The sequence below is a fragment of the Oncorhynchus tshawytscha genome, linkage group LG10 (genome assembly GCF_018296145.1).
Source record: "Oncorhynchus tshawytscha isolate Ot180627B linkage group LG10, Otsh_v2.0, whole genome shotgun sequence".
Taxonomy (NCBI): Eukaryota; Metazoa; Chordata; class Actinopteri; order Salmoniformes; family Salmonidae; genus Oncorhynchus; species Oncorhynchus tshawytscha.
The window spans coordinates 44045813-44065041 of NC_056438.1; the positions used below are offsets into that span (position 1 = coordinate 44045813).

General features: G+C 40.1%; 1 protein-coding gene across 2 annotated transcripts in view; it reads right to left on the minus strand.

Annotated features, from left to right (window-relative positions):
- The window catches only part of mfsd8l2 (major facilitator superfamily domain containing 8-like 2), a 30603-nt gene extending 11648 nt beyond the window's left edge, over positions 1–18955 (minus strand). For both annotated transcript variants that reach the window (XM_024435130.1, XM_024435131.1), the window contains exons 1-6: positions 17929–18955; positions 17523–17708; positions 16921–16983; positions 16559–16678; positions 3531–3610; positions 2662–2977 (exon numbers count right to left, since the gene is read on the minus strand). In XM_024435130.1, coding sequence (XP_024290898.1) covers positions 2662–2977; positions 3531–3610; positions 16559–16678; positions 16921–16983; positions 17523–17708; positions 17929–18004 — 841 coding nt within the window. In that variant the 5' untranslated portion in view covers positions 18005–18955. The remainder of the gene's footprint in view (positions 1–2661; positions 2978–3530; positions 3611–16558; positions 16679–16920; positions 16984–17522; positions 17709–17928) is intronic.
- Between the last annotated feature and the right edge of the window lie 274 nt (positions 18956–19229).

Below are 19229 nucleotides of genomic sequence, written 5' to 3' on the forward strand. Positions count from 1 at the left end.
TAGATTTAATTTTGGATTGGAGATGCTTAATGTGAGTCTGGAAGGAGAATTTACAGTCTAACCAGACACCTAGGTATTTGTAGTTGTCCACATATTCTAAGTCAGAACCATCCAGAGCAGTGATGCTAGTCGGGCGGGCAGGTGCGGGAAGCAATCTGTTGAAGAGCATGCATTTAGTTTTACTAGTATTTAAAAGCAGTTGGAGGCCATGGAAGGAGTGTTGTATGGCATTGAAGCTCGTTTGGAGGTTTGTTAACACAGTATCCAAAGAAGGGCCAGATGTATAGAGAATGGTGTCGTCTGCATAGAGATGGATCAGAGAATCACCAGCAGCAAGAACGATATCATTGATATATACAGAGAAGAGAGTCAGCCCGAGAATTGAACCCTGTGGCAGCCCCATAGAGCCTGCCAGAGGTCTGGACAACAGGCCCTCCGATTTGACACACTGAACTCTATCAGAGAAGTAGTTGGTGAACCAGGCGAGGCAGTCATTTGAGAAGCCAAGGCTATTGAGTCTGCCGATAAGAATGTGGTGATTGACAGAGTCAAAAGCCTTGGCCAGGTTGATGAAGACAGCTGCACAGTACTGTCTTTTATCGATGGCGGTTATGATATCATTTAGGACCTTGAGCGTGGCTGAGGTGCACCCACTACCAGCTCGGAAACCAGATTGCATAGCGGGATTTGAAATTGCGTGGGATTTGAAATGGTTAACGATCTGTTTGTTAACTTGGCTTTCGAAGACTTTAGAAAGGCAGGGCGGTGAATAAAACAAACTTAGGGAGGAGGCTTCTGATGTTAACATGCATGAAACCAATACTTTTACGGTTACAGAAGTCAACAAATGAGAGTGCCTGGGGAATAGGTGTAGTGCTGGGGGCTACAGGGCCTGGGTTAACCTCTACATCACCAGAGGAACAGAGGAGGAGTAGGATAAGGCTACGGCTAAAGGCTATAAGATCTGGTCGTCTAGTGCACTGGGAACAGAGAATAAAAGAAGCAGATTTCTGGGTGTGGTAGAATAGATTCAGGGCATAATGTGCATGCAAGGGTATGGTAGGATGTGAATACAGTGGAGGTAAATCTAGGCATTGAGTGACGATGAGAGAGGTTGTGTCTCTGGAGGCACCAGTTAAGCCAGGTGAGGTCTCCACATGTGTGGGGGGTGAGACAAAATAGCTGTCTAAGGCATGTTGAGCGGGACTGGGGTCTCGCTCAACATAAAACAACAATAACTAACCGAAACAGCAGTAGACAAAACATATTGACATTAGGGAGAGGCATGTGTACCCGAGTGATCATAGGGTCCAATGAGCAGCAATAGGTGAGTCAGGGAGCTGTTCGGTAGTCGCTGCTACGCTAGGCGAGCAGGAGACATGACGTTCAGAAAGCTAGCGGGCCGGGGCAAGCAGATGGGTCTTCAGCGACATTGCTACAGAAAATCCTGTTGAAATCACATTGGACAATTACGTCGGCAGACCAGTCGTGATGGATCGGCGGGGCTCCGTGTCGGCAATAAAGGGTCCAGGCCAATTGGCAAAGAGGTATTGTAGCCCAAGAATGATCTGGTATACCTCTTCGGCTAGCCGGGAGATGGGCCTAGCTCGAGGCTAGCTGGTGCTTGCTTCGGGACAGAGGCGTTAGCCAGCAATAGTCACTCGGTTGCAGCTAGCTAGCTGCGATGATCCGGTGTAATGGTCCAGAGCTTGCGGAAGGAATCCAGTGATGTGGTAGAGAAAAGCTGTCCGATATGCTCTGGGTTGATATCGCGCTGTGCAGACTGGCAGGTATTGACTGAGCTAAAGCTGGCTAGTGTCCGAGCTAATGGTGAAGTCCACAGTGGCTAACTGACTACTAGCTAGTAGCTAGTTAGCTGGCTAGCTTCTGATGGGGGTTCCAGTTATAAAGTGTAAAAATAGCAGAATCGTACCACATTTGGTGAGGCGGGTTGCAGGAAAGTATATTCAGTTTGTAGACGGAAAGTGAGATTAAAATATATTCGAAAAATGAAGAAACCGACTATTTACGCGGGACAAGACAAGCACACGTCCGACTGCTACGCCATCTTGGAAACTAACGAACTAATGAATGAGAATATTTACCACATACAAAGTCGATACGCTTTACATTCACAACTCTTCTTCCATCGCCCTCAAACCCACTACAGAATGGGCTAAAGACAGGCAAACATCAATGATAAAGAATGTTTGCAGCATTAAGAATTTAGTCTCCCTTTCGCCCACAAAACTCAACACAGGCATAGAGTCAATTAAAGAGGAAGTCCAACACGCATACCACCTTCTCCTTCCAACAATCTACACACACAGAGAGATACTCAATATGAAGGATCTGACACACACACAAACACAAGCTGGCACATGAAAGATACTTGAGAGACTGAATCAATACAACTCAACAGACAAGATGGTGAGAAACTACCAAAATACACATCTAAAGAGTAGAGAGAGAGTAGAGTATTACTTTATTAATCCCAACTTGGGAAATTGTTTCATCACAGCATGTTTAATCAATTACTTACAATAACACCCCACACAACATTGACCAACACATGATGAAAACTTTTTCAACACATTAGGACATAGTATCCCTGAAATAATAGTCTGATTCTGTAGAGCTGTTTTCTATCTCTCCACTCACCTTGACTAGCATTGAAAATTGTGAGGGGGTTTGAGATAGTCGAAGGAGGGGACGAGGAAGAGGTAGAGGAAGGCGGCGAGGAAGGGCACTGTGAATGGTCCTGGAAATGGTGGATCTCCGAGGAAAGGGTTGTCTCTATCTGGTCGTCCCAGACAGTGCCGTAGGTCTCCAGTGTCTCCTCTGCCCTTACCAGCGGCTCCTCCTCTTCGATCACTCCCACAGCGATACCCCCCTCTTCGGAGCTGATAGGTGGTATGTCCCAGTACAGGGCCAGCACCACAAACTGGAGCAGGATCCACATCAGACACATGAAGATCTGGAAGAGGGGGAGGAGGGGAGGAGAGGGTGTAGGGGTGCAAGATGGTTGAGATGGTAGAGTAAAATATTTTTATGCCAGCATTTTAATGTGTGTGTGTTGAGGGTGCAGTGTTTAAGAAATGTTTTATAATGTCTTCAAATGTCTCTATTGGTTTGATGAAGTATTTATAAATACAGTGCATTCGGAAAGTATTCAGACCCTTTGACTTTTTCCACATTTTGTTACGTTACCAGCTGTATTCTAAAATTGATTAAATGAATCTTGTCCTCATCAATCTACACACAATACCTAATAACGACAACGTCAAAAGAGGTTTTTAAATAATAATAACACCTTATTTATTCATACTTTCCTAATGCCCTGTAAGTATGCAAGGTCAATAAAATCCTAGTGTACAGGCTATAGTGTTAATGTACCCGCTAACTCTGAACGGGAGATTGAAGGTACATGCATGGGAGCTAAACGGATGTTTGTGGTTTAGTATTCATGAAGCATAGAGCTGGAGTGGGAGAACCGGAGAGGATAGATTGTCTGGATGCTGGGTGTTTACCCCGGGAGAGGTGTAGTTGTTCACCACAAATGGCCCCAGCTGGAAGTCGCACAGCCTCAGGAACAAATTGAATGCTGGCCCTGCAAAATGGAGGGTCGTATTCATTAGGCATCAAATGGACGAAAACAGACAAAAACAAACAGGGAGGCACTAACTAAACTTAAGATAAGACACACATGTTTTTTGTTGTCGGAGCAGTTTGGGGATGGGGGTGCTATACATTTTTATTTTTATCGACAACGGGAGCGTGGGGCGTTCTGGACCATAGCCGCGGGAAGTAGGGCTGCTGAAAACCCCCCTGAAAAATCTGAATATAATTTTGAAATAATAATAATAAAATATATTTTTTCACAACAGTAGTGCACTGGGCCTAGTATTAGCAGTATTTTCAGCATCTCCATTTTTGCAAAAAAGGTAGTTGTATAAATAAGAACAGTATCTCACAGGATTCAATAGTTGGAATTGTCCTCTCTCTTTCTCTTCATTGTCATTCTAATGGAATGCAGAAAGAACAAAACCCTGTCCTCAAACATTTACATCAAAAGATGCAAAGTTATGGGCAAGAAAGAAAACACCCACATCAAATTAAATATTTTTCTTGATCAAAAAACATGGAAAACAACCACATTTTGTGCTTGCAATGCTAGAGTTGTGGGTTCGATTCCCAAGGGGGACCAGTATGAAAATGTATGCACTCACAACCGTAAGTTGCTCTGGATAAGAATGTCTACTAAAATGGAAAAGGAATGAATAGACCATTAATGTTTTCAACATAGAAATACATTGCATTGGCAACGTATTTCAAAAAACTAGAAAGCATATACAGTGCCTTGCGAAAGTATTCGGCCCCCTTGAACTTTGCGACCTTTTGCCACATTTCAGGCTTCAAACATAAAGATTTAAAACTGTATTTTTTTGTGAAGAATCAACAACAAGTCGGACACAATCATGAAGTGGAACGACATTTATTGGATATTTCAAACTTTTTTAACAAATCAAAAACTGAAAAATTGGGCGTGCAAAATTATTCAGCCCCTTTACTTTCAGTGTAGCAAACTCTCTCCAGAAGTTCAGTGAGGATCTCTGAATGATCCAATGTTGACCTAAATGACTAATGATGATAAATACAATCCACCTGTGTGTAATCAAGTCTCCGTATAAATGCACCTGCACTGTGATAGTCTCAGAGGTCCGTTAAAAGCGCAGAGAGCATCATGAAGAACAAGGAACACACCAGGCAGGTCCGAGATACTGTTGTGAAGAAGTTTAAAGCCGGATTTGGATACAAAAAGATTTCCCAAGCTTTAAACATCCCAAGGAGCACTGTGCAAGCGATAATATTGAAATGGAAGGAGTATCAGACCACTGCAAATCTACCAAGACCTGGCCGTCCCTCTAAACTTTCAGCTCATACAAGGAGAAGACTGATCAGAGATGCAGCCAAGAGGCCCATGATCACTCTGGATGAACTGCAGAGATCTACAGCTGAGGTGGGAGCTACAGCTGAGGCTGTCCATAGGACAACAATCAGTCGTATATTGCACAAATCTGGCCTTTATGGAAGAGTGGCAAGAAGAAAGCCATTTCTTAAAGATATCCATAAAAAGTGTTGTTTAAAGTTTGCCACAAGCCACCTGGGAGACACACCAAACATGTGGAAGAAGGTGCTCTGGTCAGATGAAACCAAAATTGAACTTTTTGGCAACAATGCAAAATGTTATGTTTGGCGTAAAAGCAACACAGCTCATCACCCTGAACACACCATCCCCACTGTCAAACATGGTGGTGGCAGCATCATGGTTTGGGCCTGCTTTTCTTCAGCAGGGACAGGTGAAGATGGTTAAAATTGATGGGAAGATGGATGGAGCCAAATACAGGACCATTCTGGAAGAAAACCTGATGGAGTCTGCAAAAGACCTGAGACTGGGACGGAGATTTGTCTTCCAACAAGACAATGATCCAAAACATAAAGCAAAATCTACAATGGAATGGTTCAAAAATAAACATATCCAGGTGTTAGAATGGCCAAGTCAAAGTCCAGACCTGAATCCAATCGAGAATCTGTGGAAAGAACTGAAAACTGCTGTTCACAAATGCTCTCCATCCAACCTCACTGAGCTCGAGCTGTTTTGCAAGGAGGAATGGGAAAAAATGTCAGTCTCTCGATGTGCAAAACTGATAGAGACATACCCCAAGCGACTTACAGCTGTAATCGCAGCAAAAGGTGGCGCTACAAAGTATTAACTTAAGGGGGCTGAATAATTTTGCACGCCCAATTTTTCCGTTTTTGATTTGTTAAAAAAGTTTGAAATATCCAATAAATGTCTTTCCACTTCATGATTGTGTCCCACTTGTTGTTGATTCTTCACAAAAAAATACAGTTTTATATCTTTATGTTTGAAGCCTGAAATGTGGCAAAAGGTCGCAAAGTTCAAGGGGGCCGAATACTTTCGCAAGGCACTGTATCAAGCAAGTGTTTTTATTTTCCACAAGTATTATCAGATGAACTGTTTTGTACAGATAATTAACAGACTCAAATTACAAATGCTGGTAAACACTCAAATACATTTAGTTTTAAAAAATTCCCACAAAACTTGTGCACTGGGCCTTTTACTAGTCCTGTATTAGCAGACCAATATAGACATCTTCAGTGTTGGCAAAAAAGCACCCCCACCCTTAAACTACTTCCTGCAGCTATGTGTTTGGAACAATGATAACAACACAAAATAAATTATAATTATTGTAACGCTTAAAAAAAAGCCTTTATTACAGCAAAGACTAAAACCAGTTGCATTCATTCGTGAATGCAATTTCCGAAATGGAACAATTTAGGTCTATTTATAGTTTACGGGAGTTATACAATGGTAACTTGATATTTTATTTTAAAACTAAAATGCTATGCTGTGTGCTGACATCAACAAAAAATGATTGATTGATACAGTAACCAATATAAGTATTGAAATATAGGCCTAAGTAATGTTCCCTCAAATTTTTTGGTGCACTGAGCAAATTTCAGATCTGCTGAGTTCAAAGTTGAAGTTGTGAAAATTCTGTGAAACTTCCAGCGTGCTTTTACTGTGAAAACTGAGGCTGTACCCGCTTTAAGTTACAGTTTTAACAGTGGCCAAGTAGGCTACTGTGGCTATTTGATCATAATGTAGACCTACCAGAGTGACCTACCCTAAAAAACAAAATCCCATAACATTTTAACATGGAAAAAGCTGTTCTTTCATTCAGCCTACAGCAGCAGCCAATGTGTGGTGTTCGACGTAGGCCTAAATTCCATGAGACTTTTGAAAAAACATGCAGGCTTGACATTAACCTGTTTACCCACTTGTCCTTCAGACAAGAAGGTGACTGAAATTGTTGTATTGTTTCATGCAAGAAACCACTAAACAAAATAAAATACCATTATTACAGAGAATCAGACAGATTAAGTTACCCTCTACCTATTGGCTACTTCGTTTATTAAGGCATGTCTCAAAATATAACACTGCCCCTTTAAGACAAAAAAGCTCTTTACCTTTTCAAAGATGACTAGAGATCCACTCACCTATTGCTGACTACAAATTATCTATAACTGGGCTAATAACTCAATTACTAGCAAAGGATATGCACAAAATGTGCACAGGCGGCAACATGCAGCTCTTGCTTTGATTTCCAAATAAGTGCATCTACTCAATACCACAGCTATAAACACAGTCCAGTTCAAAGTAAATGTTAGAAATCCATATATGGCAATGGTCTGTGTAGAGTATGGGCTGAGTCGTGCACAATAGAATCAATGGTGTAAAGTACTTAAGTAAAAATACTTTAAAGTACTACATTCCTGAAGAAAAGAATGCACTTTTTACTCCACACATTTTCTCTGACACCCAAAAGTACTCGTTACATTTTGAATGCTTAGCAGGACAGGAAAATTGTCTAATTCACGCACTTAAAGAGAAAATCCCTGGTCATCCCTACTGCATCTGATCTGGCGGACTCATTTAACACAAATGCTTTCTTTGTCAATTATGTCTGAGTGTTGAAGAGTGCCCCTGGCTATTCGTAAATTCAAAAAACAAGAAAATCGTGCTGTCTGGTTTGCTTAATATAAGGAATTTGAAGTGATTTATATTTATTTTTACTTTTGATACTTATATTTTAGCAATTACATTTACTTTTGATACTTAAGTATATTTAAAACTAAATACTTTTTTACTTTTACTCAAGTAAGATTTTACTAGGTGACTTTCACTTTTTCTTCCGTCATTTTCTATTAAGGTATCTTTACTTTTACTCAAGCATGACAATTGGGTACTTTTTCCACCACTGAATAGAATCCTACTCCGATGCGTTCTGACTACAAAAAAAATCTCTTGCATAGTTCTTTTTGTTTCAGTATGTAGCATTGAAAGTGGGTAATATTGCGTTGATTTGATCACGATTGCCACAGTAGAGGCAAACTTTGATCGTGTTAACTAACAGGGAAAACTAGAAAATTGACTGAAGTTCAATCTCGTGCTTCTCTCTGTTGGCTGGTAATTCTTCTGGGCTCTGCGCAGCAATCCAGTGGGAACTGTGCGGCAGTCTCTGGGCTCAGGGGCGGAGCCAGAGGGGTGTACGAGGTGGCACTGGACACCCCTGACATCTGATTGGCCACCCCAAAATTGAATTCGCTACTGGCAGTTTGATGCTGATTGATATTTCATTTCACCTCTTGTTGAAAGAAGCATTTATTTTGACATTCGGAGGCGCATTTTTCAAATCGAGGACAAAGAAGAGAGAATGTTAACGTTGGTTGCGAGATACAGAAGAAGAAGAAGAAGAAGAAGAACATACAGAAGAAGAGAGCATATTTCCACAGCTCCACGAGCTCCTTTCGCGATTGGCGAAAGCATCATATTTGAAATCAGGTTTAGGTTTCCTGAACAACTTTTACGAAAGTTGAGTCGCTGTGTAAGTTAACGGTAGACCTTTGGCTCCATTAACAGACAGTTAATCAGATACGAGAGATCGGTCCCAATAAATAAATAACATTATGTTTACATCTGTGCTAGTAATACACGCATATACAGTGCAGTGTCGTAAGTTACAGTATATGAATGTTTAGCTAATGTGGGGTAACTAGTAGGCTACCGCTGTCAATGTTCGGCAGGTTAACATTCAGCGATTTGAAATCCATTAACTCAGTTAGATTTTTGTACTTGAACTCAAAACGAACAATTGTTATTATCAATCTGTTAACATTACTCAAAAGATTACCACACTTTGCAGAAAAGCCGGTTTGCCATCGTAAAGGTGTAAGATAGCTAGCTAAGTTACTTACTACACAGTAGGGATAGACCTGATCTAACTAGTAACTTATGCTGGTAGTTGATTTTAAGGTACAGTTATGATAATGGGGATTTGTAATTAAGTAATTAGGATTGAGATTGGACTAAAACATGGGTAATTTGGATGCTTAGATGTAACCATAGACTGTCTTATTTTTGCATAGGGTCAATTACACATGAAAAGAAAGGGAGCAATATTATCTTCTGTTCCAACAGGACCCAATGGTAGGCCAGGCCTATACTTTAAACTACACATTTTTAGTTATCAGCTGTTAGTATCTAATCTTGTGAATCCCTTAATTATGCATTTACACAGAGATATGACACATTATTTAACGTGTATTTCAGACATTACAAGATCCAGAGAAGAGGGTCCTGTACCAGCCGTGTTTGAAAACATTTCCCAGAACTTAGTATGATACTAGGAAAAGGGCTTTCAACAGCTCCTGGTATAAGGACAATTCATAGTTTGAATATTCTGTAAGTCAATATTCAAACTTACTGTTTCACCAGTAGGCTTTTTTCTCTGCCCAATACACCTGAATCTGCCTTCACACACAGTCAGGGTTTTGTAACTGGGGAAAAGGCGCTGTTTAAAGATTCTGGGTTTAAGCTCCATTCGAAGGCAGAGCATCATATCAATGCTATGTATGCTTGGAATCAGCATAAAAGGGCTATTGACAGCAACTCATCAATGTTAGATGTCATAAATGAGGCCCGGAAAAAGAAAGTGGAGGAAAACTGCACTTACATTAAAACAATTGCAGGTGTGCTCTTATTATCTGCCCCTCAAAAGATATAGCGCAGAGAAAGTCTGGTGACTCTCACGACAAGGGTAATTTTCTGACAATCTTAGAAGAAATAGCAAAGCATGACCCTCTCATAGAGAAAAGGATGAATGCATGTGGCAATGCTAAGTACACAAGCCACCAAATCCAGAAGGAAGTTGTTGAGGGCTTAGCCGAGATGGTACAAAGTGAAATAAAAGTAGTAAAGTAAAAGAAAGTGAAGTTTTTAGTGTAATTGCAGATGAAACCAACGATTTAAAGTAAAAAAATAACAAATGTCTTTAGTTGTGAGGTACTATTACAACGGGGCCGTCCACAAAAGATTTTTACACTTTCAGTCAGCTGAAAGCTTAGATGCAGCAGGTCTCACAAAAATGATAATTGATTGCCTTGAAAAACATGTTCTGGACTCTGAGGGACAGGCTTCCATCAGTTCTTAGAGTGCTACAGGATATCATACTTGAAAATAGTGGTGATAGATCAGTGGAGGCAAGGGGCCTTCTTTCTCAGATAGATTTACATTTCATAGGGCTTTCAATTGATGGGAAATGATGTAAATATATCACTAGCCACTTTAAACAATGCTACCTAATATAATGTTACATACCCTACATTATTCATCTCATATGCATACGTATATACTGTACTCTATATCATCTACTGCATCCTTATGTAATACATGTATCACTAGCCACTTTAACTATGCCACTTTGTTTACATACTCATCTCATATGTATATACTGTACTCGATACCATCTACTGTATCTTGCCTATGCTGCTCTACCATCACTCATTCATATATCTTTATGTACATATTCTTTATCCCCTTACACTGTGTATAAGACAGTAGTTTTGGAATTGTTAGTTAGATTACTTGTTGGTTATTACTGCATTGTCGGAACTAGAAGCACAAGCATTTCGCTACACTCGCATTAACATCTGCTATCCATGTGTATGTGACAAATAAAAATTTGATTTGATTTTGATTTGATCCTGTTTTAAATCTACCTAGGATCATTTGGCACTTAGACGGTCCCTCTGGTCATGATTTAAAACCTGCACTCTGTACTAACTAGTACACTGAGATTCTAAAATGATAAATCCAAAGGGTATCATGTCACACAGATTTAATTTGGACTTGATTAGGCCAATTCCAAAACGTTTCTTTGCTATTAGTTAAAATAATATATATGAGCATAAATATGATACTGTAAGTTTGTGATATTGATGGGCATTTTTGCTTGATACCTGTTATGTCAAATTGCAGTGGTTTTTTTTTGTATTGACTTTAAAAATAAAAATAAACTATGCAATTTATGTAACACACAAATGCTATCTTATCTCTTTGGTGCTTGAGCTTTATATTCTGAAAATATTTTGGGTCTTCAACACTTATAGACCCAGATTATATATTCATGAAAACAGAGTAACCCAAGTCTCTCCTGTGTGTGAGAGAGAGAGGCAATGACTATTCATAGTATGTTAAAGAATTCTAGTGAACAGACCCTTTTGGACCACACTATCTACCACAATGAAGAACTCCGGGTTAAGTGAATTATCACTTCTACCTCTAATCAGCAATTATCAGATTCATTCATCCTCCTTAGATGCCAGGTTAGGGTTACACACTCATTTTCTGTCATGGTCTATGGACCCCCTGAAGTAGCCTTGGCCACCCCATGTATAAAACTCTAGTTCCGCTACTGCATGGCACTCACCAGGCTACTACGCGCCCGCGCGCAGTTTAGAGGGAACGTTGCAGTTTAGAGGGAATGTTGGGCCTAAGTAAATTACGGTTTTAAGACTAAACAGGATGCGCTCTTAAGGCCTACAGTATAACAGGTGGTTATATACTGGGTTGAATTCAGTTGAAGTGAAACGTTCAGATATGGAATGCTGAAAATAGAAATGTAGCATAGAGTTGAACAGATTCCATATTCTACATGATAGACAATAATATATTCCCATCTGAGCGGTCTGTAATGTTTCACACTCCTGAACAGCCCGCTGATTCGTTGCTGGGAATTATATTGCGGCCGTACAGTAGGACGCAACGTTTTGGAACGTTCAGATATAAATAAGCCATGTAGAACACAAATCACGTCGGATGTATTCATGGCATTTCTATCTGCAACGTTTGACAACATTTGGCTAATTTACGTGGCGCTGGTGTTACACTTTTATTACCAAGTGAGCCTAGTATCGTTCCATTTGGTTTTAGTGTATGGTTTACCACCCATGCTGTTGAACAACATTTGGATCTGTCAATTTTTATACAAATACTTATCTACCTATTTTATTGCTGACAAAATAAAGCAAAGAGTGACAATCCTTGTTCTGTTCAATATAATGTGCGTGATTCACAGGATTGTAGGGGACAATGTGTCACGCCCTGACCTTAGTTATCTCTGTTTTCCTTATTATTTTGGTTAGGTCAGGGTGTGACGAGGGAGGGTGGGAATGTTTGTCTTGTCTAGGGTTTTTGTATATCTAGGGGTTTTTGTAAGTCTAAGTATATGTATGTCTATGGTGGCCTGAATTGGTTCCCAATCAGAGGCAGCTGTTTATCGTTGTCTCTCTAGGGTATCCTATTTAGGTTGCCATTTTCCCTTTTAGTTTCGAGGGTTCTTGTCTATGTGTCGTTGCCTGTCAGCACTCGTTTTTGTATAGCGTCACGTTCGTGGTGTTATTTTGTTCAGTGTTCTTTCTTCATTAAAAGAAGAATGTATGCATATCACGCTGCGTCTTGGTCTCCTCATTACAACGAACGTGACACAATGTTGTCTGTCAAATGACGTTTGTAAATAAAAACAGTACATTTAAAAATATATATTTTAAAAGGTATAATTGCCTATATAAAAAAGAACAGTAAAATATATACTAATAATTAATTGTTTAAATAAATTCAAAATGAAATTAAAACACTTTTTGTAAAATGTAGTGGGAATTAGGTTATTCTGTTTATGATGGAGTGTGTTGACGGACCTCCCCTTGGCCTATGACGTGATACGGTGCGATGAAGTGGCATATCTTGAAGGGAAGACAGTCAGAAAAGAAGATAGGCAACATATAATAGAATACACGTATCTTAATCTCACCAAACCAAGTGTAAATTGGCCGAAAAATGCCGAAAACCGTTGGCGATACATTAATTGGTGTCCTTAATGATTTGGGAATGACTAAACTGAAGTGGTTCAGACATAAACTCTGTGAACGCAAGCAGGAGCCAACAATTCGCAGGGGCAATGTTGAAAATGTGGACCCAATAGACTTGGCAGACCTTCTGACCCGTACTTTCACTGAAAACGGGGCTTTGGATGTGGCTATAGAGGTATTGAGGGCAATTGACTGCCATGACGGCGCAAAGGAACTGACGGATTTCAAGAAAGGTACATCGAAAGTAGTAGGAGGCACGTCCATTGGACATTTGAATATATATTTAAAAAATGTCATTTCGTATCTTTGAAAGGTTTTTAAAAAACACTACAGTTAACCCAAAAGTATTCTAGAAGAAAACTTTATTAAATAAATAATACACGTGTATTTAAATTGCATTAAAATGTCTGTATGTAAAACTAAGGACCTTGACCGTACTACTTTAACTTATGAGCACATTCTATTTGTTCATATTTGTTCATATATATGGCTGTCTATAGAAGTAGGTGGGACAATCATCATCTTGCAAATGCCGCGTTCACGTGCTGATCGGAACTAGGAAACTGACATTTACGACTAGCTAACTGGTTGTAGTTATTCACATTCCGCATTCAACCAGTTCGCAAGTTGGAAATGTCAGTTTCCTAGTTTTGACTAGCATGTGAACGTGGCATTAGCCCATTTTTAAATGTTCCAAAGTATTCTTCCTTTCACAACATGTTATTTTAGTTTGCTTGTGTGCCAATGCTTTGTTTGAACAAAACAAATTAACATAAGTGTACCACAGTATGAGTCATAATACCCATAAAACCTAATGGTCAAACAGGGAAATGGTTCCAATTGTTTTTCCACTATTCACTTTTCCCATAGGGGATTTTAGAAGCACTGAAAATAAGGGGTGTATTTCATGTAGGCTTACTCTGGCATGATGTTTTGATAACCGTGTAAATCTCTCTAGGACAAGATGACTTTAATCAATATATTTGCCTGTATTTACACCCACAAAATGAAATGCTAATTAGCTGCTAATATGGCTATGATAAAGAACTGCAAATACCATGACGATCTGAACAAGACTGCTGAATCGAGGCAATGGGAAGAATGTTAGCTAAATGTAGTCATGAATAAATTGGCAAAACTTCTTTAAATTAACAATTCTGTGAACTGTCTTGTGCAAGTTTTAAATTGACACAGTACCTGTTAGCAATGGTGTCAGCTAGATATGACGTGCAGGAGCTGGCAGGGATTTGTAGTCTTGCATGATGTCTAATTGATGCGAATTAGCATTTCCAAAACTGAGAGTATATAGAGCCAAACATAGCCGTGGGCAGTAGAGGTCATGAGGGTGCTCAAGCACCCCCTAGAAAATAAATAATGATAATAATAAGAAATATATACAGTACCAGTCAAAAGTTTGGACACACCTACTCATTCAAGGGTTTTTCTTTATTTTTACTTTATTTCTACATTGTAGAATAATAGGAAAGACATAAAAACTATGAAATAACACATATGGAATCATGTACAGCTTTGCACACTCTTGGCAGTCACCTGGAATGCATTTCAATTAAAAGGTGTGCCTTGTTAAAAGTTAATTTGTGGAATTTCTTTCCTTAATGCGTTTGAGCCAATCAGTTGTGGTGTGACAAGGGAGGAGTGGTATACAGAAGATATTCCTATTTAGTGAAAGACCAAGTCCATATTATGGAAAGAACAGCTCAAATAAGCAAAGAGAAACGACAGTCTATCATTACTTTTAAGACATCAAGAGCTGTCGCAAAAACCATCAAGCGCTATGATGAAACTGGCTCTCATGAGGACCTCCACAGGACAGAAGTTACCTCTGCTGCAGATGATAAGTTCATTAGAGTTACCAGCCTCTAGAAATTGCAGCCAAAATAAATGCTTCACAGAATTCAAGTAACAGACACATCTCAACATCAACTGTTCAGAGGATACTGTGTGAATCAAGCCTTCATGGTAATTTCTGCAAAGAAACCACTACTAAAGGACATCAATAAGAAGAAGAGACTTGCTTGTGTCAAGAAACACGAGCGATGGACATTAGACCAGTGGAAATTTGTCCTTTGTTTTGATGAGTCCAAATTTGAGATTTTTGGTTACAACCACTGTGTCTTTGTGAGACGCAGAGTAGGTAGACGGATGATCTCTGCTTGTGTGGTGCCCACCATGAAGCATAGAGGAGGAGGTGTTATGGTGTGGGGGTGCTTTTCTGGTGACACTGTCGTGATTTATTTTGAATTCAAGCCACACTTAACCAGCATGGCTTCCACAGGATTCTGCAGCGATACGCCATACCATCTGGTTTGTGCTTAGTGGGACTATTATTTGTTTTTCCACAGGACGATGACCCAACACACCTCCAGGCTGTGTAAGGGCTATTTGACCAAGAAGGGGAGTGATGGAGTGCTGCATCCAATGACCTGGCCTCCACAATCACCCGACCTCAACCCAATTGTGATGGTTTGGGATGAGTTGGACCGCAAAGTGAAGGAAAAGCAGCCAACAAGTGCTCAGCATATGTGGGAACTCCTTCAAGACTGTTGGAAAAGCATTCCAGGTGACGCTGGTTGAGAGAATGTTGTCATCAAGGCAACGGGTGGCTACTTTGAAGAATATATAACTTTTTTGGTTACGACATGATTCCATGTGTTATTTCATAGTTTGATGTCTTCACTATTATTCTACAATGTAGAAAATAGTAAAAAAAGAATGAGTAGGAGTGTCCAAACTTTTGACTGGTACTGTATATATTTTTGGAAAACATTTATTTTTTACAAAAGCAGTTCACTGGGCCTGTACTAATATTAGCGGACCGATATAGACTTCTGTAGTATAGGGAATGACCAAATAAATTCAGCATCTCAGCTTTGGCAGAACAGGTAGTTGTATAGTTTAGACCGCTCCTGAGTGGCGCAGCACTGCATCTCAGCGATAGACGCCATTACAGACCCTGGTTCAATTCCAGGCTGTATCCCAACTGGCTGTGATTGGGAGTCCCATAGGGTGGTGCACAATTGACCCAGTGTCGTCCGGGTTAGGGTTTGGCCTGGGTAGGCCGTCATTGTAAATAAGAATTTGTTCTTAACTGACTTTCCTAGTTATATAAAATACATCAATAGTAAGAGTTGTTGCCCTGTCCCTTTCTCTGAAATTGTCATTCTAATGGAACATTTACATCGAAAGGTGCAAAGTTATGGGCAAAGACACAAAACATCCACATCAAATTAAATATTTTCCTTGATCAAATAACATGGAACCACAACCACTTTTTGTGCAGTTTGCATTTTCCATCCTTACAAATGACTTAATGTAAATGTACATTACTGTAGACTGGCCATCAAGGTTTGTACCTACAGACTTTCCAGCACCGTGAAGAAAAGCAATGCACAATACATTCATTGAGTACATTGAGACATCAAGTGGTTGTGATGATGTGATTTGATGATGTGGCTCAGTTGGTAGTACAGCACCCCCAACCTCAAACTACTTCCTGTGGCTATGGGCTGGACAAATCTAACAGATATATCTACTAATAAAGGACTATTAAAGGCACAGTGCATGCTTGTCATTTTTTTGTATTATTATTATTTTTTATTATTCCGATTTTTCTGAATCAGCACCCTTCCCGCGGCTTAGTGTAGTACAGGAAGGTACTTTGACTGAGATTCACATCTGGTCAAAACAGCGGTGCGCCATAGTACTAATAAGATCATGATGGCATATTAGGAAAAAACTGACTGACCAATCAGGAGGCCACCTTGGCGACATGCCATGATGGCAGCGAAAACACCAGCGCGTTCCTCTGGCCGGGTGCTCCGTGTGAGGAAGCCAAAGATGGAGGAGCCTGCTCCTGCACCAATACCTGGAAGGCATCAACACGTGTATTAAATAGGTCTAGATTGTGTGACCAAATCAAAGGCTGTATAATATCAGGACCGTAACATTGGGATGCCATTCATCTCTCTCTCTATCACTTTCTCACACACACAAACACACACACACAGACAATTGTAAATAATTCACTTAGCGTTTAAATGAGTGGGTATAGGCCTACAGCATAACAACAGAAAACCACAAACACTCCAGAATTTGTATTTGTCTCACCTGCTACAAGTCGACTGCACAACAGCAGCCATTTTGAGTATCCCATAAAATACATGAAGCTACCTAGGGGATAAAATATGTCATTTCACCATTAGTTGTTTCATCTGTGGCTTGCACTTAGGACTCTTTTAGTTGGTCTTAGGAATGAATTGCCTACTGATGTTGCCATGAGTGTAAGGTTTTGCACATTCATATTTACTTTATCACAACTTTGCTGCAGTAGGAGGTTGGATAGATTTTTTCATAAACACCACTAAATCTGGAAGCAAGTCTGCCCATATTACTGTAACATTTCCATTTCTAAGGACTGCCATTTCCTCACTCTCCCTGCAACATCACATCAGCAGGCTAGCTGGGAGGGTTGAATGGAATCTGTTTTTCTTTATGACTCAAGTCAATCATTCCTGTTTCAGTTAAATAAATCATGTGGTTCTTTGTTTGCATCCCAAATGGCCAGTATTCCCTATATGGTGCGCTACGTGCACTACTGGTCAAAGTAGTGCACTATGTAGGGAATAGGGTGCCACTTGGGATGCCGACTTCATGTGCCTTGCAACAGCTGGTTCCTGAGCCTGGAAACAATTTGAAGCTGTGAAGCTTACCAACAATCTCAAAAACGTTGGAGTATAGGATGATGGTCTTTGTAGTTCGGGTCCGGTCGGACCAGAGGCCGAACAGTGGGCCTGTCAGCAGCCCACTCAGACTGAACGCAGACAAGCCCAGACCCAGGAAGTATGGAGGTGCCTCCAAAATCTGGAGATACCTCCATATTGTAGGGAGGATGACAGCTAAGAGAGAGAGAGAGAGAGACAGAGAGAGAGAGAGATGCATTAGACATGTCTCATTTACCATACAAGCCCATTTGAAAAAGCAATATTTTAGTGTTTTTATTATGCATGTTTTAGATTTGAACGTGACAAAAACATACAAATCATATGACAGTCAGTCAGACATTTTTCGTTTCATTGTGGAAATATGTGTACATTTAGGCAGCCGAAACCAACTCACCGTACTCAATGCCACTTAACAGAAATATCAATCCAATAGTGAAAAAAGTACAATTCTTCTTCTGACGATAATCCATCACATAAAATGACTTCTCTGGCTATGGCACATCAACGTTTGCCTCCTCATATCGTTCAGGGACAAATTTATCAAATTAGATTAAGCAAACAAGAGGATGATGACTCCAATCAAGCCTATTTCCCCTTGGTAAACATTGGAATGTGCTCCACTGTATTTTCGGAATAAAGTTGCATTTGGTCGCTTCGAAACTCTCATTTGCCCCACAGGTAGTTGCCCCCACAGGTAGGTACTACAGCATCCTCGACAGCTGGTAAAAACCCGATAGGCCTTATCAGCATATCCCCCAGAGTCTTTCGTCCTCCATGAACCACTATAATCCCATTAGTAAATATCCCAGACGAGTGTCATTACTTCAAATGCCTGAAGGAAAATTCAGTTTGTTTTCAGTCATTGGCAGCAGGTTGACCAAGAATATTGGAGACTGTATATCACTGCCTAACGCCTGAGCTCTGCATATGCCACTGCAGGTATAGCCAATGTTCTTCTTCTGCTGTTTTGTGTTACAAGGTGAGGTAAAGCACACAGGACATGATATCTATTATTCATTATAGACAGCTCTCATTTCATTGTAAACACTAGGTTCGCACGCCACTCCAGACCAAAATGCATATACACAAGCAATGCTTTAAAATAGCCATCCAGGTTAAGTAAGTGCTACCCTAACCCTAGGCTACTAGCTACAGTATACATAGAAAATTGCCCTCATAGTAATGGTTTATGGGTGTAGCGTACAGTATTAGCAGCGATGGCCCCTGCACTGCATGCAACCTCTCCACAAATATACCAGCACAGAAATATGGAATTTACATTTTAGAATGTATACTAAAGTATCTGGGCCCTCATTTGTCAATGTTGCGTAGAAAAGCTTCTAAATTAACTCGTACGAAGAAAATGTAGAATGTTCGCAAGTACAAAAAGTTGGTATTCATCAAATGCTCGTATGCTTGATTTACACACACCTGTAAGTATTTTGCCTTGATAAATCAGACACGTTCTTAAACACTGTGCTAGTGCACGTGGAGTCTCATTTACATAGAGAACCGCCCTAAATGACCATTTATGGTCACAAACTGTATCTTTAAAGCTGAAAGAAATGTCACCAACATGAAGGTATCAAAGAAGACAAAGAAAAACAACTTTTAGGATGCAGAAATATAACTTTTGATTACTGAAGTGGAAGCAAAATAAGCCATACTTTTTGGTGCCCTCGGCAATGGTTTGAC